The 25,266-nt window shown below is 43.8% G+C and overlaps 2 protein-coding genes across 2 annotated transcripts in view; one reads left to right on the forward strand and one right to left on the reverse strand.

The window, feature by feature from the left end:
• The window catches only part of LOC124716912 (putative ATP-dependent RNA helicase DHX57), a 232,224-nt gene extending 229,833 nt beyond the window's left edge, over positions 1 to 2,391 (reverse strand). Inside the window, exon 1 of the mRNA XM_047243480.1 lies at positions 2,177 to 2,391. Coding sequence (XP_047099436.1) covers positions 2,177 to 2,271 — 95 coding nt within the window. The 5' untranslated portion in view covers positions 2,272 to 2,391. The remainder of the gene's footprint in view (positions 1 to 2,176) is intronic.
• A 95-nt stretch (positions 2,392 to 2,486) lies between these two features.
• Positions 2,487 to 25,266, forward strand: part of LOC124716913 (ATP-binding cassette sub-family B member 10, mitochondrial-like) — a 112,324-nt gene continuing 89,544 nt past the window's right edge. Inside the window, exons 1-2 of the mRNA XM_047243482.1 lie at positions 2,487 to 3,100; positions 3,372 to 3,578. Coding sequence (XP_047099438.1) covers positions 2,725 to 3,100; positions 3,372 to 3,578 — 583 coding nt within the window. The 5' untranslated portion in view covers positions 2,487 to 2,724. The remainder of the gene's footprint in view (positions 3,101 to 3,371; positions 3,579 to 25,266) is intronic.

Raw genomic sequence — 25,266 nt, forward strand, 5'->3', positions numbered from 1 at the left:
TGGAAAGTGTGTGTTTGTTTTTCGATGTATTTTCGTTCTCATGATGTGTACGTGCCGACTTTATGTGCGCCATATTGGAATCGTGGTTTGTCGTCATTTCCGCCATATTTGTGGCATCATGGGTCAAAGCAGACGGGCGGGATCGGACACTTCCGTATTTCCATAATGAAAATCCAGATGAATACTATAAAGAATCGGTTAAATTTTGGTTACACAATAAATCCTACAAATCTAAATTCTGTCAACTAAACATCTAGCAATTGCAATTACTAACAAATTAAACTGGAACGATCACACAGATAATGTTGTGTAGTAGGCAAACCAAAAACTGGGTTTTATTGGCAGTATACTTAGAAGATGCAACAGGTCTACAAAATGGACTGCCTACATTACAGTTGTCCATTCTCTTCTGGAGTATTGCTGCATGATATCTGATCCTTGGCAGACTGGTCTGACGGGGAACATTTAAGATGTTCAAAGAAGGGCAGCTTATTTTTTAAAATTGCAAAATAGTGGGGAAAGAGCGCCATGGATATGATATGTGAGTTGAGTGGCAATCATTAAAACAAAGGTGATTTATTTGTTGTGACAAGATCTCTTTACAAAATTTCAAAACCAATATTTTCCTCTGAATGCGAAAATATTTTGTTGTTGCCAACCTACATGTGGAGAGATGATCACTGTAGTAAGATAAGGGAAATTAGAGCTCATACAAAAAGACTGAAGATCCACTTTTCCCGCACACTATTTGAGAGTAGTCTGAAGGTAGGTTTATGGACACTCTGCCAGGCTGCAGTAGTTCTGTGTTTTTATCTTAAATCAGAAGGTGGCCTAATTTGGCCAAAATCAGTAATAACAGTTGAACACAATCTAGATTGTCTTGTTTATCAAACATATCATACACACGGCATTTCAGTGAATTTTACCAAGGAGAAAGGACAAGGGACACATGCATGGAGGCTGTAATCCCAACTTGCGTAAGATAACATGCCCAAGGCCGTAGTGTGTTACTGAATTGGATAAAACTGTTACTAAAGTTAACAAACATGAAAAATTAATGTATGAGCTGCCACACCATTCAAAACAATCATAAAAATTTTAGTTGGCTCTATCCTTGGGTAGGATGCAACAGCAACAGCCTTAAATAAGCATTAAATTCATAAATGGCTAAGATTTTCAAATCTGTGAACTAGCACAACAACAATCATATTTTAATTATGCGAGGAAAACTGTTACAAGTCTTCTCCTTATAAGTAATAGAATTAAGCTGAAAATGAATAAATTTAGATTCCAAACTTATCTCTCTCTCTCTCTCTCTTTTTTCTTCCTTTTTTTAGCACAACACATTTAAACAGTCTGGGAATGATCACATCTTCATCCTAGGATTTTTTTCTGTCATTTATCACTTCTTAAGCACCAAAAATGGCAGCTCCAATAAGGTACATATCTACATCTGTGTATTCCATATTCAATGTCAGGGGTAGTTTATAACCTACTAACTTTAAAAAAGGGAATTCCATGCGAGACTGACTTTATGGCAATTAAGAAATATCCAATTGAATTTTTAAGCTTGTTGCACATAACAGATGATGCTCATGATTCTAATGCACGACAAAAAACAAATTTTTACACTATGTGCATAAACCAAGAGAAACATTGGACCTACCAATACCACCCCTCCGGTTTCACACTGTTCAGCAAAATGACAGCTACTTGTTGGTTATCTACAGATTTGTAACTAACTATTTGTTTCTATTCCACAATTACTTCACGAATTCCTAGTATCAATGACGTTGTTATTTTGCATTACAAAAACACTTCTGCTTTCTGTTAGATATTTTGTTACCATGGGCAGTGTGAAGCAGTTTTACAGTTGTGCATTTCATTCTTTTCTAGGAATATAAAACCTGATGCGAAACCCAATATCTTTAGTTACTACAAAGAGAGAGAGAGAGAGAGAGAGAGAGAGAGAGAGAGAGAGAGAAAGATGTTGCGGCTTTATTGTATTGCACAATCCCGTACCATTATCTCCAAACGATGAACTTCATAACTACCCAATAAGAATCATTTATATTTCATTGGGAACATCCAGAACATAATTTCTTGGTTTATGATATAATAGGCGTTTTAATTACCATTTGTATATTTAGACTCAAATGTTATGTATAAGGCCTACCTGCTGGAAAATCGCTCTGGTTTTGTACTTGGACGATCATCATATTCGTCATACTGACTCGCTTGCGTGTCATCAGTAACATTTTTGTCCGTCATTTTAGTTGAAAATCTATTTGTTATTAATACATTTATTAACTAACGTAAGTATCTTCCATGCGTGACGGCAACAGACGTGTTCCCAATACCCAACAATACCACTAGTGCACCACACTGATATCTTCTGTCCACTTCTGTCTTCTGTTTCAGAACAATATACTTTCGTATGTCGGGGTGCCAACCCAGCGGAAACACACGAACCAAGTAACAAGTGAATAGCTAGTGTTTATGTGATAAAAGTCATCGGGAGCATGTTGAAAACGGGATAGTGTTGGGCACAACAAACGTTTTAGGAAATGATGAAGCACTTTTCAAGCATGCGGTGTGATATGTAACAGCAAGAGAAAGATGCGTTGTGGACTGTTGTGGTAAAATAGAAATTGTTATATGTGATGAACAACAAAGTAGATGTGCCGTAAGATTTCAGTCTAATAGCGATATTTATTAGTCAACATGTATTTTCAAGGAAAATTATCAGAAGTTGTCGGCCGGTGTAGGCATTTAGACAGAAATTATGCATTCATTATGCAGGCTGTAAGATCGAAATTGTCATGCAACACACATTTTCTGTGTAGTTACTCCACAGGCATGCAACAGCCTGTTCGTTTCGTAGTAATTTCGCCCAGAATTCCGCAGTCATCAAAATTAACTGTAAAATTTCGAAACATTTTCTCGAATTCTGTTCGATATAAATCAGTATTGCAGTCAAGAAAAAGCAAACTAGTATCAAGAACCAAACAGGAACAGACAAGTTCCTTTGTAATGCCAAAAGCATCTGAATTGAAAAGATTGTTGTCTCTGGCAAAACCTGAACGGTGGACATTAGCCGGTAAGCGCAGATTTGTTTGAGAACTGGAAACTCAAGTACAGATTCTTATCTTTTCCCAGCACATTACAACAATATGTAATTAGGTGTATAACAACTCTTACTTATTTAAGTTCTGTGTTTTCTGTTACTTTAATTATGCACATACAATTTGACACAAAATTTAGTTATCCTTCTACATTCTTTTATAGCAGTATGCCCTGTAAAAACACGAAAAACTCTTCATATTATATATAGTTGCATATGGTGTTGAAGATAAGACTTATGTCACCAGGTGCCATATGTCTCCTTGCCATCTCAAGCACAATAACAATGGCAGTACCTTTCTGCTTGGGGAAAGTTATTGACGTAATATACAGCAAAGATTCAGACCCACAGCAATCAACAGAGAATCTCAAGAGGATGTCATTAATGTTGCTAGGGGTGTTTCTGATTGGTGGTCTCTGCAACTTTGGCCGTGTGTACCTAATGGCAGTATCAGGTATGTTATTTAGTATGATTGTGACTGTGTAAGTGAAATTATAGAAAATGCACAGCTTGGAAATATGTGTACGTAATATAATCACATCTTGATAGTGATAAAGCTTTTCTTGTATTATTCTTACAGTTACAGAGCTCTTTATACTGTGATTTTCTCATCTACGTGTCCTATATCCTAAATGGAATTTCCAGGTTGCACTTTATTTTTAGCTTTCTCACTTCCAAAAACATTCGGCAGGAAATTAAACGCTGTGAGGCTACGTAGTTAATTTTGCATGTTACATTGATCAGAACTGCAATTTGTGCTGTGGCATGAAACAAGTCAGTACACATTGTAATAAATGTTCTCTGTGATATATGTTTATGTTATGTTTTATTTACACTGAGACAGGCAGGCGTACACGCGGACACACTCTCTCTCTCTCTCTCTCTCTCTCTCTCTCTCTCTCTCTCTTTGTCTGTTTCTGTTTCTGTTTGAAGTTCATCTACATTCACATGGATATTTTGCATATCACATTTAAGTGCCTGGTGGACAGTTCATCGAACCACCTTAACAACAATTTTCTATTACTCCATTCTTGAGCAATGATGTGCGCAGAAAAAAAGAACGGCTATAGCTTTCTGTGTGTGCTCAGATTTCTCTCATTTTGTTATGATGATCATTTCTCCCTGTGTAGGTCAGCATCAACAAAATATTTCTGCATTGAGAGGAGAAAGTGGTGATTGAAACTTCGTGAGAAGATCCTGCTGCAATGAGAAATGCTTTGTTTTAATGGTGAACATGCCAAATCCTGTATCATGACCACCCCTATTTCTAGATATTACAAAACATGCTGCTACCTTTGAACCATCTCAGTGTACTCTGTTAATGCTATCAGGTAAGGATCCCATACACCACAGTAGTACTCCAAAAGATGATAGGCAGGCATAGTGTAGGCAGCCTCTTTAGTAGATCTGTTGCATTTTCTGTGTGTTCTGCCAATAAATCGCACAGTCTTTGATTCACTTTCGCCACAACATTTTCCATGTTTTGTTTCCAATTTAAGTTGTCCCTAATTGTAATTCCTATATATAAAGTTGAATTTACGGCCTTTAGATTTGATTGATTTATCGTGTAAGCGAAGTTTAATGAGTTCCTTTTAGCACTCACGTGGATGACCTCACATATTTTGTTGTGTATGGCTAGTTGCCAAGTTTTGCAACATACAGATATGATTTCCAAATCATTTTGCAATTTTTGATCTGGTAAACGACAACATGGCCTGTAAACAACCTAAGAAGGCTGCTCAGAATGTCTCCAAAATCGTTTATGTAGATACGGAACAGCAGAGGATGGGTCAACGAAAGTGTCAGATTCCACCCATCTGCTTTGACCTATGATGTAAGGATGTTGTGTGTGACGTCGTTGTGGTGCGGAGTTTATGAGAGGGTTGTATTTGTAGGTATCGTCTTGTATTTGTTGGTGGTAATTCTCCCTCCCCCCCCCCCTCAAGTTGTAATGTTCTGTGTATTTATTGTGTATTGAATGTGTTTTAATCTACGTAGGGATCTGAATTTTTGAGGTATTGTGGTTTTGATTTTGTTTTTCGTAGTTGTAGGTGTTGGTTTTTTCGTATCAATAGTTGTGGTTGACCTATAAAAATCAAGGAAAATGACCGATTCCAATTTTTGTAGTTTTATATATAGGTATTGGTGTTTTGGTATCGTCGGCTGTGGTCAAGGGAAATGTCTGATTCCAATTTCCGTAGTTTTTGCTGTAGGTGTTGGGATTTTGGTATTATCAGCTGCGGTTGACCTATATAGGTCAAGGGAATTGTCCGATTCCTGTAGATATGTTTTTTTGTGATTATTTTTTTTGTTCATCATTTTGTGTGTTTTTTTCTTTTATTGTTATATTTATCTTGTCCCCTCCCACAAACTCCCAATTTCCCGCAGTTGTCCCCACAGGGGGCTTGCCACTCTTTGGCAGGTTCGTGCTTGGCTGCCACAGGCCCCTAGCCTGTGCAGCATTTTTTCCCTTCTGTGCTGCATGTCTATCCACTCGCTGTTTTTCTCCCTCACTTGTCTACGATGTTATTGGGAACATTCTGCATTGACTGTCACTGACATAAGAGCAGTCTCACCCTTGTTTTTTCACTCTGTTGCCCTTTCTTTGTTTCCCTTCTCTCGTTCCTCTGCTTTTGTGTTTGAGATACCTCTTTTTCGTCTTCCTCCCTGTAGGCTCCTGAAGGTTGGCCCATGCTTCTGACACGTAACAGTTGACTGGCTAACGCATAATTCCCAGCCCCAGGTTGACAGGTAGAGTTCGCGTGTACCCCTGGTACAGGCCAGGCCCAGGGACGGGTGATTGCCTGAGCTTGCAGCCTTCCCTAATTGCTGATTGGTCCCTCGGCCAGGTGTTTCGGAGGTGTGACCTGAGGTGTGAACAATCACCTAAGGGGGGTGCGGCCCATTACAAAGAGGGGCCCACAGTTGGAAGGAGTGCGCCATCAGAGACACTGGCAGTCGTGGTGGATTTTCTCACAATGAGTCAATCATCTTCCCAATCAACGGCTACGAAGCGTAAACGTAATTAGGCTAACGATTCAAAGGCCCTTCTCGCTGCACCGCGGTTCCTTGTGGTTTCACTTACTGAAGACGGTCAGTCCTTTGCTATGGTAAATCCGTTTATTATTCAATAAGGTGTTGATGCAATTGCAGCCCTGTGAAATCCTGCTCTCATTTATGCAATGGTACTTTGCTTTTGGAGACTACGTCTGATTCTCAAGCACAACAACTGCTTGCTGCCTCGTTTCTCCACGGCTACCCTGTTCGTGTCGAGGCCCACAGAACTTTGAATTCTTCCTGTGGTGTAATTTACACCAGGTTGCTTGACGGTCTAACCGAGGCCGAAATCCAATCTTACCTCTCTGATCAGGGTGCCATTGCTGTCCATCACGTAATGCAAATGGTAGATTTCTCCTTAGTGCCCACCCGCACTCTTTTCCTCACCTTTGATAGAGTGGGGCTTCCGTCCAAGATCAAAGCACGCGACAAAATTATCACACTCCGGCCGTACATTCCGAACCCGATGTGCTGCTACCAGTGTCACGGTTCCAATCGCACTAGAACGTTTTGTCGACGCCCAGCCAAATGTGTAACCTGTGGTAGGGATGCGCATAAGGGTGATTGTCTGCGTCCTCCTCCCCACTGTATTAACTGCAATGATGGCCGTGCCGCCTCCTCTCGAGATTCACTCGTGTGTCTTGGTGAGTGGGCTGTCCAAGAGATCCGGGGAAAGGAAAAAGTGCCTTACCCAGTCGCTTGCAAGTTACTTGCTAGTTGCAAACCTTGCGTTCTCCCACCTGCCACCTATAGTTCTGTTCTTGTTACCCCTCGCTCGACGAAGGACATGGCCACGCAGACATGTTACTTCCAATTCAGGTCCGAGGTTATGAAATCGTCCAGTGTCAAGATAGCATCACCATCCCCCCATCCAGCTGCGCAGCAAACTGTCAAACTCGTGCCTCGAGGGGTGAAGCCACCAGCTACACAACCGGTAGACAGGAAAGGACAGGAGGAGTACTGCTGTGAAGACTTCTTCCGTCCCTCCAGCCAAACAACACCCGAGTCTTCCTCTAATCGGAAAGGCTCAAAGAAGTCCACTATAGGCAAGCAGTCTTCACCTTCACCAACTCGAAGATCCCCTTTGACATTGTCGCCACGTGATACCTTAGTTCAGCCGGCCTCTGTGTCGCTGGTGCGCACCACCAACTGTTTTCGGCGTTGGACTCCACAGACCGACCGCACAAGCAAGCTAATGCTTCTGTGGGCCCCATGGTGCAGGATCCTCCTGCTTCTGTCCTCTGTAGTAGCGACTCTTTGTATGCTGTCACTCAGCAGCCACTGAGGTGACACCCCACTACATCCCCTCCTCATCATCGTGAGACTCCTACAGTGGAATGTTCGTGGCCTTCGGTCCCACAAAGGGGATATATGGCTGCTTATAGCATTGAAACTTCCCCTTGTACTCTGCCTTCAGGAAGCGAAATTGCTCCATCACGACTGCTTTGAGCTTTCACATTTCTTAACAATTTGTTTTGACCTTCCCCCCCCCCCCCCCTCCCCGAGGTCGACATTCCATCTCGTGAGGGTGTCGTGCTGCTCTTATAGGATGACTTTCACAGTCAAACCGTCTCCCTGACTGCCCATCTTCAAGCTGTTGCAATTCACTTTTTTCTTTCCCACCTGACTTTTTCCGTCCGTACCATCTATGTCCCTCTATCATTTGATATCACCGGGGTAGACTTCCTTCAGCTTAATGGGCAGCTACCGCCCCCATTTTTGCTACTCGGTGACTTTAATGCACATCATTCCCTTTGAGGTTCTTCCAGGACCTGTCAGAGAGATGCCTTCTTGGCTGACCTTCTTAACCAACTTAACCTTGTCTGCAACAAGACTGGAACACCCACTTTCCTTTCCGGCTCCTCGCACACCTATTCCCATTTGGACCTATCCTTCTGCACTGCTTCATCTTGGAGTGGTCCGTTTTTTTCGGACACCTACTCGAGCGGCCATTTCCCGTGTGCTATCCGATTGCTGACTCCTACCCCATCCGCGTGTACACACAAATGGCAGCTTACTAAGGCTGAGTGGTGACCTGTGAAGACCAAGATTTCCCCAGTTGTGATAACCAGATGGAATATTTCACGAACATCATCCTTATGGCTGGAGCACGTTCCATTCCTCACACTTCCTCTTTACCACGTTGTTTCCCAGTTCCTTGGTGGACTGAGGCATGTCATGATGCAATTCACACACAGACACGTGCTCTTCACATTTTTAACCATCATCATACAATGGCAAACTGCATTCATTATGAACAGGTGTGTGCAAAGTGTCATTGTGTTCTTCAGGATAGCACAAGAGCTAGCTGGATTTGTTCACTAGCTGTTTTAACAGTTCCACCCCTTCCTCTGTCATGTGAGCCAACTCTATTGGTATCTCCAACACCTTGGGCCGCCATTTTGCGAAACTTTTGAGCTCTTCCCACTATCACCCTGCCTTCCTCCATCGGAAATGAGCAGAGGAGGCTTGTGCAATACTCTTCTCTTCTCCGAATCATGAATGCTACAATGCCGCCTTTACTGTGAGGGAGCTAGATCATACTCTCAGTACATCCTGATCCTCTGCCCCAGGGGCAGATGCCATTCCCATTCAGATGTTGTAGCACCTTTCTCTTGCGGGCAAGCACTTTCTGCTTAACACATACAACCACACCTGGGGAGAGAGCACATTTCCCAGACACTGGCGGGAAGCCACCTTCATGCCCATACCTAAGCCCAGTAAGGACAAAAATTGTCCTCCTAGCTACCGCCCCATCTCTCTTACCAGATGAGTTTGCAAGATGATGGAATGTATGATTCATGCCCGGCTGGTAGGGTGGCTCGAGTCTCGCAATTTACTGACGAATGCACACTGTGGATTTCGAGTGCGGCATTCTGCAGTTGACCATCTTGTTACTTTGTCCACCCACGTCACGAATGGTTTCCTGCGAAATTCCCAGACTCCGACCGTATTTTTCGATTTGAAGGCCTACGAAACCTGCTGAAGACCTGGTATCCTCCGTACTCTTTACACATGGGGCTTCCATGGCCATCTGCCCTGTTTCATTCAGGCAAAGACCAAGTTTTCAAGATGTGAGTGGGTTCTACCTTGTCGGATGTCTTTATCCAGGAAAACAGTGTGCATCAGGGTTCTGTCCTGAGTGTCATCCTCTTTGCTATTCTACATCTAAATACATACTCCGCAATCCACCATACGATGCGTATTGGAGGGTACCTCGTACCACAACTAGCATCTTCTCTCCCTGTTCCACTCCCAAACAGAACGAGGGAAAAATGACTGCCTATATGCCTCTGTACGAGCCCTAATCTCTCTTATCTTACCTTTGTGGTCTTTCCGCAAAATGCAAGTTGGCGGCAGTAAAATTGTACTGCAGTCAGCCTCAAATGCTGGTTCTCTAAATTTCCTCAGTAGTGATTCACAAAAAGAATGCCTCCTTTCCTCTAGAGACTCCCACCCGAGTTCCTGAAGCATTTCCGTAACACTCGCGTGATGATCAAACCAACCAGTAACAAATCTAGCAGCCCGCCTCTGAATTGCTTCTATGTCCTCCCTCAATCTGACCTGATAGGGATCCCAAACACTCGAGCAGCACTCAAGAATAGGTAGTATTAGTGATTTATAAGCGGTCTCCTTTACAGATGAACCACATCTTACCAAAATTCTACCAATGAACCGAAGACGACTATTCGCCTTCCCCACAACTGCCATTACATGCTTGTCCCACTTCATATCGCTCTGCAATGTTACGCCCAAATATTTAATCGACGTGACTGTGTCAAGCGCTACGCTACTAATGGAGTATTCAAACATTACGGGGCTCTTTTTCCTATTCATTAGACTTGGCCACTGTTTCTATGTTTTGATACAGTGTGTCAATATGTGGAACTGTTTCAATGTTTCGGAACGGCTGTGGTTCACTGTTTCGAAACAGTGGTGTTTCATTCCGTCCCTGTCTCAGATAACCGGACCAGATTCAATCTCGAGCCAGCCACAGAAACTGTATCGTTGTTTCAAAATAAGGCTGTTTCAGTCACCAGTGCTTGGTATGGACTAATTCTATCGAAACAGTGATGTTTCATTCCGCTCTGTGTCGGATGAGATTCGGGCTCGGCACAGGTACTGAAACACAACATACCACTTCATGAAACACTTTTAAGAACGTCCAAATCTTTTTGACAAGCAATAGCATGAAGCTTAAGATATCCGAAAATAAAGCTTCGTCTCTAGCTGACTGTCCTATTTTGAAATGGCATAACATCTGCTTTATAAACACTAACCAAACAATAAAACAACGCATACTATTCATATTCAAAATAATAAATATGGGAAAATCATTCAGTTAAATTACCCTTTTTTTTTATAACACGCGCTTCTCTGTTCATGTACAGTAATCATATTAAGCAACGCAAGTAAGCCTACAACATTTCGAATAAAAATAGGTGTAGAGTGACAGTTATTAGACATATACATAAATTTGATGTAGGTGTAATTGCAAGCAATCTGTTTGACATGTCACTGATAGTGTAATGGTGAACGGGAAGGGCTGGGAAGCATGGTGAATTTATAGTAACGGTTCGAAACACCTTGAAAGACAAAATTTTTTCTGTTACCGTATATTTTGTTATTTATTCGAATTATTTGGCGTTATTTGTGAGTCTATAGTCACTGTGCCTATTATCCACAATGATTCCATTTGTGTGCATGGAAATTAGCAGGATGGGTATATTACCCATACAAACGGAATGTGGGAATCCTAGTAGCATATCTGTTGTTTCTGCAGTTTGCTCTCACCTCCAGTTCTGTTCGTGGTGGTTCTTCTGTCTTCAGCTGTGGCTGTCCTCAGCCAATTGAAAAGTATGAAAGTCACACGACACGAAAGCAACGCATTTGCTGCAGGAAATACGAAACTGCCAAGATGCCTAAGTGATAGTTTCATACTTTCTGCGATATGATTATCGCTCTCGCACCTCATTTTTGTTTATATGGACATACTTATACAGTAGACATTCAAGATGATAAAATGTGTAGGTTTATTAGATTACAAAACACAAACTGTTTCACTGTTTCGAAACAGCGTATCGAAACATTACATTGTACTGTTTCATTTGTTTCGAAACAGTTACGTGTTTCAGTTTGCCCATCTCTACTATTCATCTGCATTAATATACATTTATTTATATTTAGAGTTAGCTGCCATTCTTTACACCAATCACAAATCCTGTCCAAGTCATCTTGTATCCTCCTACAGTCACTCAACGACGACACCTTCCCGTACACCACAGCATCATCAGCAAACAGCCGCACATTGCTATCCACCCTATCCAAAAGATCGTTTATGTAGATAGAAAACAACAGCGGACCTACCACACTTCCCTGGGGCAATCCAGATGATACCCCCACCTCCGATGAACACTCACCATCGAGGACAACGTACTGGGTTCTATTACTTAAGAAGTCTTCAAGCGACTCACATACTTGGGAACCAATCCCATATGCTCGTACCTTAGTTAGGAGTCTGCAGTGGGCACCGAGTCAAACGCTTTCCGGAAGTCAAGGAATATGGCACCGTCTGATACCCTTCATCCATGGTTCGCAAGATATCATGTGAACAAAGGGCGAGTTGCGTTTCGCAGGAGCGATGCTTTCTAAAGCCGTGCTGATGCATGGACAGCAACTTCTCTGTCTCAAGGAAATTCATTATATTCTAACTGAGAATATGTTCGAGAATCCTGCAACAAACCGATGTTAAGGATACTGGTCTGTAATTTTGAGGATCCGTCCTTCTACCCTTCTTATATACAGGCGTCACCTGCGCTTTTTTCCAGTCACTCGGGACTTTACGTTGGGCAAGTGATTCGCGATAAATGCAGGCTAAGTAAGGAGCCAATGCAGTAGGATACTCTCTGTAAAACCGAACTGGAATCCCATCAGGACCTGGCGATTTATTTATTTTCAACACATTCAGCTGCTTCACAACCCCAGGGATGTCTACAACTATGTCCTCCATACGGGAATCTGTACGAGACTCAAACGGCGGTAAGTTTGTACAATCCTCCTGCGTGAAAGATTTCTCAAATGCTAAATTTAAAATTTCAGTTTTCGGTTTGCTGTCTTCCGTTGCCAGGCCAGACTGATCAGTGAGTGACTGGATGGAAGCCTTCGACCCGCTTACCGATTTTACGTAAGACCAGAATTTCCTTGGGTTTTCAGCTAGATCTTTTGCTAAGGTATGACGGTGGTAGTGGTTGAATGCTTCGCGCATCGCTCTTTTTACAGCAGCACGAATCTCTACTAACTTTTGCCTCTCCTCATTCTCCCGAACTTTCTTGTTCTGCGAGTGCAACTGCCGTTGCTTCCTGAAGATTCTCCGAATTGCGCTGTTAAACCATGGTGGGTCTTTTCCGTCTGTAACCCACTTTTTCGGCACATACTTGTCCAATGTGTGATTTACAATGTGTTTAAAATTTGCCCATAATTCTTCCACGTACATCGTACCGGAAGTAAATGAAGTCGATTCATTTACTGAGTGGGATGCTAACAACTGCTTATCTGCTCTTTCTACTAAGAATACTCTCCTAGCCTTCTTGACTGACTTTTTAACTTTCGTAATCATAGTCGTCATGACAACATCATGATCACTAATCCCAGTCTCAACAGTGACACCATCGATGAGGTCTAGTCTGTTCGTGGCTACCAGATCTAAAATATTTCCATTACGCGTTGGCTGTCGATTTAGCCGCTCAAGATAGTTTTCGAATAATGTGTTCAAAAGTAATTCACACAATGGCTTGTCTGTACCACCTGTAATGAATCTATAGACATTGCAGTCTATATGAGGTAGCTTGAAGTCACCTCCGACTAATACAGCATGATCCGAGTACTTCTGCGATACAGAATGTAGACTCCCTCTGAATGATTCTAGAACTGTCGCTGTGGAAACTGGTGGCTGGTAATAACACCCCACAATTAACTTTATTCTCCTAGCCCTGTTAAATGTGTCCATATAACTTTGCAATCCATTAACCCTGTAATGATCCGACTCCTGCCGGGCATCTCGAGCTCCCTTTTTGTTAACAATTTTGCCATCTTATGGAGTTCTCCATGGACCTGTCTCATTGAGTGGTGTCTTCAGCAATGTCTTGATCATCTTTACTCCTGGAGCATCGACAATCGCTTTCGTTTTTCCACTGACAAAACCGTCTCTATGAATTTCTGGCGGTGCAAATGGTTTCTCTTGGGCCTGTTGCCCTTCCATTTGTTGAAACTACAAAATTCCTGGGGCTCACAATTGATAGGAAACTCTCTTGGTCGTCCCATGTGTCTTACCTGGCAGCCCACTGTATGCAGTTCCTTACATGTCCTCAATGGTACTCCCAGGGATGCTATCGAACCAACCTCCTCCATTTGTACCAGGCCCTTGTCCATTTGAAACTCGACTATGGATCCTTCGTTTATGCGTCTGCACATCCATCCCTCTTACGCTGTCTCAACACTATCCACCATTGTGGCATCTGTTTGGCCACAGGTGCCTTTTACACTAGCCCGGTTGAGGGTCTGTATGCTGAAGCTGCTGAACTACCACTGTCCTACTGCCGTGACTTTCTCCTGAGCAGGTATGAATGCTGTTTGTCTGCCATGCATGGCCACCTGTCCTATGCCTCCTTCTTTGATGATTCCTTTGATTGCCAATATGGGGTGCATCCCTCTTCTCTGTTACCTCCTGGAGTCCACTTTCGGCGCTTGATATGGCGGTTTAACTTCACACTACCTGCACCTTTCCCGGTGAGTATGAACCCTTCACCACCTTGGCTTCATGAAGCCCATGTTAACAGTGGCCTTCATTCGCTTCCTAAGGACACTACTCCAGCTTCGGTCTATCGCCTTCAGTTTCACGACCTTTGCGCGGAACTTCGCGATAGTACCCTTGTATGCACGGATGGTTCTTGGACTGACTGTGGGGTCAGGTGTGCCTTTGTCATTGGCACCCGTGTCTTTTGATATTGGCTTCCAGCACATTACTCAGTATTTACAGCGGAGCTCTTCGCTCTGTGTCAGGCCATGGAGTAAATCCGGCAACACAGTCCTTTCAATTGTGCCCTCTGCTCAGGCTCACTCAGCGCCCTTCAAAGTGTATGTGTGCTGTACACCGCCTATCCCTTAGTGCAGTGGGTCCAGGAACACTCTCACTTGCTCACTCTTGGTGGAGCCAGTGTGATGTTTCTTCGGGTTCTGGGTCATGGCAGTCTGCCAGGAAACGTGGCTGCTGACACTGCTGCCAAGGCTGCAGTCCCCGTAGCTCAGCCCGCAAGTTTCTATATTCCCTCTGTTTATCTCTGTGTTGCCATCTGCAAGGAGGTAGTGTCCTTTTGGCATTGCCAATGGTCCTCGCTTCAGGGGAATAAGCTCCAGCTTATTAAGCCTCTCCCAGTGGCTCGGATAACCTCCTCTCGGCCCTCCCACTGGGAGGAGGACTGTATATTGGGCACTGCCTTTTTAGCCATCGTCATTTGATAAGTGTCACAACTGCACCACTTTTTACATATTGCACCCAAGTTTTAACTGCCCACCACTTCCTGATGGACTGCCCATTTTTTTTTTTTTTTTTTAACCATTTACATTCCCGCTTGGGCTTGCCATCTGAGTTGCTGTTTTCTAGTGTGTCGTTTGGGACTGATGTATAGTCGTGTTTTATCACCTCTCTTTCTTCGTGTTCTACAGTGTTGACTTGGGCGCGTATGACCCCAGTAGTTTTTTGTGCCCTAAAGCAAAACAAAACCAAGCCAAACCAAACTCCTAAATGCAGTTTTTTTTTTTCTTACCCTCAGTGTGATGGCATCTACCAACAGGAAGGCACAATTTGTCATACAGCTCTTGGTGTACATGCATGGTTTGAAGAGCACCAGGATGAGTTTACTGTACTTCCCTGGCCACCAGACTTCCCGGATTTAAACCCAGTCAAGAATCTGCAGGACCACCTAGATCAGACTGAACACAATGGTCCTCTATCGAGAAATGTAGCACAGTTGCCTGTAGCACTGGTGTGTGTGGCTCCACATCCCTCCTTGTACCTTCCATAATGTTACTGACTGTCTTCCTCCCTGTGCCACACCAACCCGCACAACAAAAGGTGGTTATTCAGCCTTTTGACAGGTTGTCACATTAATGAGGCTGGATAGTGTATATAAGAACAGATAAAATTGCAGAGGTTGCTAGACTTGTTTAGACATAGTGGATGTGAACTTAAAACCATGACAGAATTCTATCCTTGTCCACCCCTATAAATACCAGTCTTCGCTTGTACATCTATGTAATACTCCATGAGCCACCATACGGTGCATGGTGGAGAATATCTTGTACCACTACTAGTCACTCCCATTCCTCTTCCCCTCACAAATGGAGCAAAGGAAATATGACTGTCTTTGTGATCATTACATAAAATCTACGTTTGCAGCAATAGTCCACAAACGATGTTGATGGTGATGGTGATGGTGATGATCCGAGGAACATAGGGGACGATGTGGGAGACCCGCACTGCTGACTAGGCAAGGTCCTAGCGGATTTGGTTTGCCATTGCCTTCCTCCGACCGTAATGGCGATGAATGGTGATAATGAAGATGACACAACAACACCCAGCCATCTCGAGGCAGGAAAAATCCCTGACCCCGGCGGGAATCGAACCCGGGACCCTGTGCGTGGGAGGCGAGAACACTACCGCAAGACCACGAGCTGCAACCAGTCCGCAAATACAGGCCCCAAATGTTGACTGATCCTGCTGGTAGCAAACCTAGCAGCAGTACTTCTGAACTGCTTTGATTTCTTCCTTTAATCAGACCTGGCAGGGATCCCCAACACTCAAGCAGTACTCAAGAAATGGCTGTACAAGTATTCTGTATGCAGCCTCCTTTGTAGATGAGGAACATTTTTCTACAATTCTCCCAATAAACTGAAGTCAGTCATTCACTTTCCCAACCACTCACGTTACTCGGTTGTTGTGACTATATATTTAATACAAATGTAATAGAGGGAAACATTCCACGTGGGAAAAATATATCTAAAAACAAAGATGATGAGACTTACGAAACAAAAGCGATGGCAGGTCGATAACACACAAACAAACACAAACACACACACAAAATTCAAGCTTTCGCAACAAACAGTTGCTTCATCAGGAAAGAGGGAAGGAGAGGGAAAGACGAAAGAATGTGGGTTTTAAGGGAGAGGGTAAGGAGTCATTCCAATCCCGGGAGCGGAAAGACTTACCTTAGGGACAGGTATACACTCGCGCGCGCGCGCGCGCGCACACATACACACATATCCATCCGCACATACACAGACACAAGCAGACATTTGTAAAGGCAAAGAGTTTGGGCAGAGATGTCAGTCGAGGCGGAAGTAAAGAGGCAAAGATGTTGTTCAAAGACAGGTGAGGTATGAGTGGCGGCAACTTGAAATTAGCGGAGGTTGAGGCCTGGCAGATAACGAGAAGAGAGGATATACTGAAGGGCAAGTTCCCTTCTCCGGAGTTCTGACAGGTTGGTGTTAGTGGGAAGTATCCAGATAACCAGGATGGTGTAACACTGTGCCAAGATGTGCTGGCCGTGCACCAAGGCATGTTTAGCCACAGGGTGTTCCTCATTACCAACAAACACTGTCTGCCTGTGTCCATTCATGCGAATGGACAGTTTGTTGCTGGTCATTCCCACATAGAAAGCTTCACAGTGTAGGCAGGTCAGTTGGTAAATCACGTGGGTTCTTTCACACGTGGCTCTGCCTTTGATCGTGTACACCTTCCAGGTTACAGGATTGGAGTAGGTGGTGGTGGGAGGGTGCACGGGACAGGTTTTACACCGGGGCAGTTGCAAGGGTAGGAGCCAGAGGGTAGGGAAGGTGGTTTGGGGATTTCATAGGGATGAACTAAGAGGTTACGAAGGTTAGGTGGACGGCGGAAAGACACTCTTGGTGGAGTGGGGAGGATTTCATGAAGGATGGATCTCATTTCAGGGCAGGATTTGAGGAAGTTGTATCCCTGCTGGAGAGCCACTTTCAGAGTCTGATCCAGTCCCGGAAAGTATCCTGTCACAAGTGGGGCACTTTTGGGGTTCTTCTGTGGGAGGTTCTGGGTTTGAAGGGATGAGGAAGTGGCTCTGGTTATTTGCTTCTGTACCAGGTCGGGAGGCTAGTTGCGGGATGCGAAAGCTGTTTTCAGGTTGTTGGTGTAATGGATCAGGGATTCCGGACTGGAGCACATTCATTTGCCACGAAGACCTAGGCTGTAGGGAAGGGACCGTTTGATGTGGAATGGGTGGCAGCTGTCATAATGGAGGTACTGTTGCTTGTTGGTGGGTTTGATGTGGACGGACGTGTGAAGCTGGCCATTGGACAGATGGAGGTCAACGTCAAGGAAAGTGGCATGGGATTTAGAGTAGGACCAGGTGAATCTGATGGAACCATAGCAGTTGAGGTTGGAGAGGAAATTCTGGAGTTCTTCTTCACTGTGAGTCCAGATCATGAAGATGTCATCAATAAATCTGTACCAAACTTTGGGTTTGCACGCCTGGGTAACCAAGAAGGCTTCCTCTAAGCGACCCATGAATAGGTTGGCGTACGAGGGGGCCATCCTGGTACCCATGGCTGTTCCCTTTAGTTGTTGGTATGTCTGGCCTTCAAAAGTGAAGAAGTTGTGGGTCAGGATGAAGCTGGCTAAGGTAATGAGGAAAGAGGTTTTAGGTAGGGTGGCAGGTGATCGGCGCGAAAGGAAGCGCTCCATCGCAGCGAGGCCCTGGACATGCAGAATATTTGTGTATAAGGAAGTGGCATCAATGGTTACAAGGATGGTTTCTGGGGGTAACAGACTGGGTAAGGATTCCAGGCGTTTCAGAAAGTGGTTGGTGTCTTTGATGAGGGATGGGAGACTGCATGTAATGGGTTGAAGGTGTTGATCTACGTAGGCAGAGATACATTCTGTGGGGGCTTGGTAACCAGCTACAATGGGGCGGCTGGGATGATTGGGTTTGTGAATTTTAGATATATTTTTCCCACGTGGAATGTTTCCCTCTATTATATTCATATCATTAATTTGAACCCAACAATTACGTTTGTTATTGTCACTGTTGCATTTCGAAATCTTTTCTATCGTCTTATTTTCTCTTTCTGTTTTTGCCAGTAGTTTCACTTTGTATTCACCTTCTCCTTTTTACTGTAATCTACTATACAATTTTATCCTGCCGATATATATTCAATAATACGTAATAGTACGTAACCCACTTCCAAACCATAACCAAAAATTTTTTTATTTATTTATTTTTTTTTTTTTCCCCGCTTTCAACACTACGGCTACTATAAAATCCACCGTTTCTAGTTCACAAACAGTTCCTTTCACCTATTAAACAACCATTTCGGCTAGTTCTAATAACTTTTGCTTTATTTCCATTTCCGTTTTTCTCACATCACTGATCATTTTTAGCCACTTCCCACAGGTTTTAACGTCATTATTTCTTCGTCAGACAATTATTAGCCTCATTTTCATAATCTGCCACCACAAAACCACTCCTTTTAATACATTTACACGTAGTTTTTTCGAAATTTTCCCGAATTTCTCCACCCTTTAACGTGTTTTGGTGGCAACACAACCACGTAACCTTTATCCACATCGTTGTCTACCTACACAAGTTCACCACAGGATCAACATAGCCCAGCTCTAACCAACACTTTTTCGCCTTTTTTCACACCATATCTCCAGTTGCTTTCTAGTTCACCTTTATCTCTCCCCATATATTTTTATTTTCATTTTCATTTCAGCCTCATGTTACACTTTCCATCTTCTAATACCATGTCACCCTCACAACACCCCCACAACGACCCCATTAAGTTTTATTTACATTCCCTCCGCAAACATGCCTTCGCCCTAGCCAGATTACACTCCCATATTTTATTCTCTCAGGCTTGTCTGACATTTGGCATTACCCCCAAAGGCCTCACACTTAAAGTTCCCATCTCTGGCTGCAACCCTTCTTTCCATCAGTCCCTATACCAGTTCCAAACTGAACAATCCATTGCCCTCACCCACCTAATCCTTCACCTACACATCAACTCAGCCAATGAACACACCCGTCATCTCCTATCCTTAATAAAAGTCCTCAATCTTCCCTCTCCCACATCCACACCGGCTGTTCAGAGCATCCTCCTACAGGCCAACCGCAAATTAGAACAGCATGCCACCCTCCACCTTAAAAAACTATCCAATCTCCTGGTTTCCCACCTCCGGAAAGGCAACTCACTCACCCTTCACAACCTTTCCAGCAAACCTCAAGCTCCTCATTGCTCACAAACCCAGTCTCTCCCATCTACTCAACCTCCCACTTCCAGCTCCCCTCCCTCCAAAACCTCAAAATTCCAATCAACACAATCTGCAACCACAACACCCTAATTCAATAGTTAACCTTTCCTCCAAACCTCTCTCCCAATCCGAAACCTCTGTCCTATCCAAAGGCCTCACCTTCAGCCCCACTCCCAGATTCAACCAAACAGCCCTCGTCAAAGATTTGCTGTCCTACACTCTTACTCTCTGCTGGAAATATCACTTTGCCATGAAGAAAAATGATCCTAATCCTAATCCTACTCCTAATGATCCAACTCCCCAAGACACTATCCAAATTGAACCCTGCCTGGAACAGTTCCGTCCTCCGTCACAGCGGGACCCACCTCCTCTTCCTCAAAATAACCCCCTCCAAACCTTCCAGGAATTTCTGACTTCCAGCCTTGCCTCTCAATCCTTCATAAAAAACCTTAATCCTACTCCCAACATCACCCCTGCTGAAGCCCAAGCTATCTGTGATCTGAAGGCTGACCATTCCATCATCATCCTTCCGGCGGACAAGGGTTCCACGACAGTGGTACTTGATCGTCGGGAGTATGTGGCTGAGGGACTGCGTCAGCTTTCAGACAACACCACATACAAAGTTTGCCAAGGTAATCCCATTCCTGATGTCCAGGCGGAGCTTCAAGGACTCCTCAGAACCTTAGGTCCCCTATAAAACCTTTCACCTGACTCCATCAACCTCCTGACCCCACCGACACCCCGCACCCCTACCTTCTACCTTCTTCCTAAAATTCACAAACCCAATCATCCCGGCCGCCCCATTGTAGCTGGTTACCAAGCCCCCACAGAACGTATCTCTGCCTACGTAGATCAACACCTTCAACCCATTACATGCAGTCTCCCATCCTTCATCAAAGACACCAACCACTTTCTCGAACGCCTGGAATCCTTACCCAGTCTGTTACCCCAAGAAACCATCCTTGTAACCATTGATGCCACTTCCTTATACACAAATATTCCGCATGTCCAGGACCTCACTGCGATGGAGCACTTCCTTTCGCGCCGATCACCTGCCACCCTACCTAAAACCTCTTACCTCATTACCTTAGCCAGCTTCATCCTGACCCACAACTTCTTCACTTTTGAAGGCCAGACATACCAACAACTAAAGGGAACAGCCATGGGTACCAGGATGGCCCCCTCGTACGTCAACCTATTCATGGGTCGCTTAGAGGAAGCCTTCTTGGTTACCCAGGCGTGCAAACCCAAAGTTTGGTACAGATTTATTGATGACATCTTCATGATCTGGACTCACAGTGAAGAAGAACTCCAGAATTTCCTCTCCAACCTCAACTGCTATGGTTCCATCAGATTCACCTGGTCCTACTCTAAATCCCATGCCACTTTCCTTGACGTTGACCTCCATCTGTCCAATGGCCAGCTTCACACGTCCGTCCACATCAAACCCACCAACAAGCAACAGTACCTCCATTATGACAGCTGCCACCCATTCCACATCAAACGGTCCCTTCCCTACAGCCTAGGTCTTCGTGGCAAATGAATGTGCTCCAGTCCGGAATCCCTGATCCATTACACCAACAACCTGAAAACAGCTTTCGCATCCCGCAACTAGCCTCCCGACCTGGTACAGAAGCAAATAACCAGAGCCACTTCCTCATCCCTTCAAACCCAGAACCTCCCACAGAAGAACCCCAAAAGTGCCCCACTTGTGACAGGATACTTTCCGGGACTGGATCAGACTCTGAAAGTGGCTCTCCAGCAGGGATACAACTTCCTCAAATCCTGCCCTGAAATGAGATCCATCCTTCATGAAATCCTCCCCACTCCACCAAGAGTGTCTTTCCGCTGTCCACCTAACCTTCGTAACCTCTTAGTTCATCCCTATGAAATTCCCAAACCACCTTCCCTACCCTCTGGCTCCTACCCTTGCAACTGCCCCGGTGTAAAACCTGTCCCGTGCACCCTCCCACCACCACCTACTCCAGTCCTGTAACCCGGAAGGTGTACACGATCAAAGGCAGAGCCACGTGTGAAAGAACCCACGTGACTTACCAACTGACCTGCCTACACTGAGAAAGCTTTCTATGTGGGAATGACCAGCAACAAACTGTCCATTCGCATGAATGGACACAGGCAGACAGTGTTTGTTGGTAATGAGGATCACCCTGTGGCTAAACATGCCTTGGTGCACGGCCAGCACATCTTGGCACAGTGTTACACCATCCTGGTTATCTGGATACTTCCCACTAACACCAACCTGTCAGAACTCCGGAGAAGGGAACTTGCCCTTCAGTATATCCTCTCTTCTCGTTATCTGCCAGGCCTCAACCTCCGCTAATTTCAAGTTGCCGCCACTCATACCTCACCTGTCTTTCAACAACATCATTGCCTCTTTACTTCCACCTCGACTGACATCTCTGCCCAAACTCTTTGCCTTTACAAATGTCTGCTTGTGTCTGTGTATGTGCAGATGGATATGTGTGTGTATGTGCGCGCGAGTGTATACCTGTCCTTTTTTCCCCCTTGGAATGACTCCTTACCCTCTCCCTTAAAACCCACATCCTTTCGTCTTTCCCTCTCCTTCCCTCTTTCCTGATGAAGCAACTGTTTGTTGCGAAAGCTTGAATTTTGTGTGTATGTTTGTGTTTGTTTGTGTGTCTATCGACCTGCCAGCACTTTTGTTTGGTAAGTCTCATCATATATATTTAATAGATTTGACTGTGTCACGCAGCACATCACTGATACTGTATTCAAACATTATAGGATTGTATGATGAAATAAAAGAAATTATTCAGCTAGTGAAGGGAGACGAAAATTTAATAGTCATGGGTGATTGGAATTCGGTAGTAGGAAAAGGGAGAGAAGGAAATGTAGTAGGTGAATATGGATTGGGGCTAAGAAATGAAAGAGGAAGCCGCCTGGTAGAATTTTGCACAGAGCACAACTTAATCATAGCTAACACTTGGTTTAAGAATCATTATAGAAGGTTGTATACATGGAAGAACCCTGGAGATACTAAAAGGTATCAGATAGATTATATAATGGTAAGACAGAGATTTAGGAACCAGGTTTTAAATTGTAAGACATTTCCAGGGGCAGATGTGGACTCTGACCACAATCTATTGGTTATGACCTGTAGATTAAAACTGAAGAAACTGCAAAAAGGTGGGAATTTAAGGAGATGGGACCTGGATAAACTGAAAGAACCAGAGGTTGTACAGAGTTTCAGGGAGAGCATAAGGGAACAGTTGACAGGAATGGGGGAAAGAAATACAGTAGAAGAGGAATGGGTAGCTTTGAGGGATGAAGTAGTGAAGGCAGCAGAGAATCAAGTAGGTAAAAAGACGAGGGCTAGTAGAAATCCTTGAGTAATAGAAGAAATATTGAATTTAATTGATGAAAGGAGAAAATATAAAAATGCAGTAAATGAAGCAGGCAAAAAGGAATACAAACGTCTCAAAAATGAGATCGACAGGAAGTGCAAAATGGCTAAGCAGGGATGGCTAGAGGACAAATGTAAGGATGTAGAGGCTTATCTCACTAGGGGTAAGATAGATACTGCCTACAGGAAAATTAAAGAGACCTTTGGAGATAAGAGAACCACTTGTATGAACATCAAGAGCTCAGATGGAAACCCAGTTCTAAGCAAAGACGTGAAAGCAGAAAGGTGGAAGGAGTATATAGAGGGTCTATACAAGGGCGATGTACTTGAGGACAATATTATGGAAATGGAAGAGGATGTAGATGAAGATGAAATGGGAGATACGATACTGCGTGAAGAGTTTGACAGAGCACTGAAAAAGACCTGAGTCGAAACAAGGCCCCCGGAGTAGACAACTTTCCATTGGAACTACTGACGGCCTTGGGAGAGCCGGTCCTGACAAAACTCTACCATCTGGTGAGCAAGATGTATGAAACAGGCGGAATACCCTCAGACTTCAAGAAGAATATAATAATTCCGATCCCAAAGAAAGCAGGTGTTGACAGATGTGAAAATTACCGAAAAATCAGTTTAATAAGCCACAGCTGCAAAATACTAACATGAATTCTTTACAGACGAATGGAAAAACTAGTAGAAGCCGACCTCAGGGAAGATCAGTTTGGATTCTGTAGAAATACTGGAACACGTGAGGCAATGCTGACCTTACGACTTATCTTAGAAGAAAGATTAAGGAAAGGCAAACCTATGTTTCTAGCATTTGTAGACTTACAGGAAGCTTTTGACAATGTTGACTGGAATACTCTCTTTCAAATTCTAAAGGTGGCAGGGGTAAAATACAGGGAGCGAGAGGCTATTTACAATTTGTACAGAAACCAGATGGCAGTTATAAGAGTCGAGGGACATGAAAGGGAAGCAGTGGTTGGGAAGGGAGTGAGACAGGGTTGTAGCCTCTCCCCGATGTTATTCAATCTGTATATTGAGCAAGCAGTAAAGGAAACAAAAGAAAAATTCGGAGTAGATATTAAAATCCATGGAGAAGAAATAAAAACTTTGAGGTTCGCCGATGACATTGTAATTCTGTCAGAGACAGCAAAGGACTTGGAAGAGCAGTTGAACGGAATGGATGGTGTCTTGAAGGGAGGATATAAGATGAACATCAACAAAAGCAAAACGAGGATAATGGAATGTAGTCGAATTAAGTCGGGTGATGTTGAGGGTATTAGATTAGGAAATGAGACACTTAAAGTAGTAAAGGAGTTTTGCTATTTGGGGAGCAAAATAACTGATGATGGTCGAAGTAGAGAGGTTATAAAATGTAGAGTGGCAATGGCAAGGAAAGCGTTTCTGAAGAAGAGAAATTTGTTAACATCGAGTATAGATTTAAGTGTCAGGAAGTCATTTCTGAAAGTATTTGTATGGAGTGTAGCCATATATGGAAGTGAAACATGGACGGTAAATAGTTTGGAAAAGAAGAGAATAGAAGCTTTCGAAATGTGGTGCTACAGAAGAATGCTGAAGATTAGATGGGTAGACCACCTAACTAATGAGGAAGTATTGAATAGGATTGGGGAGAAGAGAAGTTTGTGGCACAACTTGACCAGAAGAAGGGATCGGTTGGTAGGACATGTTCTGAGGCATCAAGGGATCACCAATTTAGTATTGGAGGGGAGCGTGGAGGGTAAAAATCGTCGGGGGAGACCAAGAGATGAATACACTAAGCAGATTCAGAAGGATGTAGGTTGCAGTAGGTACTGGGAGATGAAGAAGCTTGCACAGGATAGAGTAGCATGGAGAGCTGCATCAAACCAGTCTCAGGACTGAAGACCACAACAACAACAACAGGATTGTTTTTTCCATTCATGCGCATTAACTTACATTTTTCTACATTTAGAGCAAGCTGCCATTCATAACATCTACTAGAAACAGCTTGCTGCTTACTACTCTGCCCGTCAGATTGTTTATGTATGTAGAGAACAGGAACAGTCCTAACATATTTTCCTGGGGCACTCCTGACGATACCCTTGTCTCTTAGAAACATTCACTGTCCAGGACAGTGTACTGTTTTCTGTTTCTTAAGAAGTCTTCAAGCCACTCACAGTCCATATATGAAACCTTCATTAACAATATGTAGTGTGGCACTGTGTAATGCTTTCTGGAAATCTAGGGATATTGACTCTGCCTGTTGTCCTTCATCGATGGTTCACAGGATATCTTGTGAGAAAAGGACATGTTGAGTTTCATGTCAGTCGTTCTTTCTAAATCTGTGCTGTTTTGTGGACAGATGCTTTTCTGTCTCAAGAA

This window comes from Schistocerca piceifrons, chromosome 9 (genome assembly GCF_021461385.2).
Source record: "Schistocerca piceifrons isolate TAMUIC-IGC-003096 chromosome 9, iqSchPice1.1, whole genome shotgun sequence".
Taxonomy (NCBI): Eukaryota; Metazoa; Arthropoda; class Insecta; order Orthoptera; family Acrididae; genus Schistocerca; species Schistocerca piceifrons.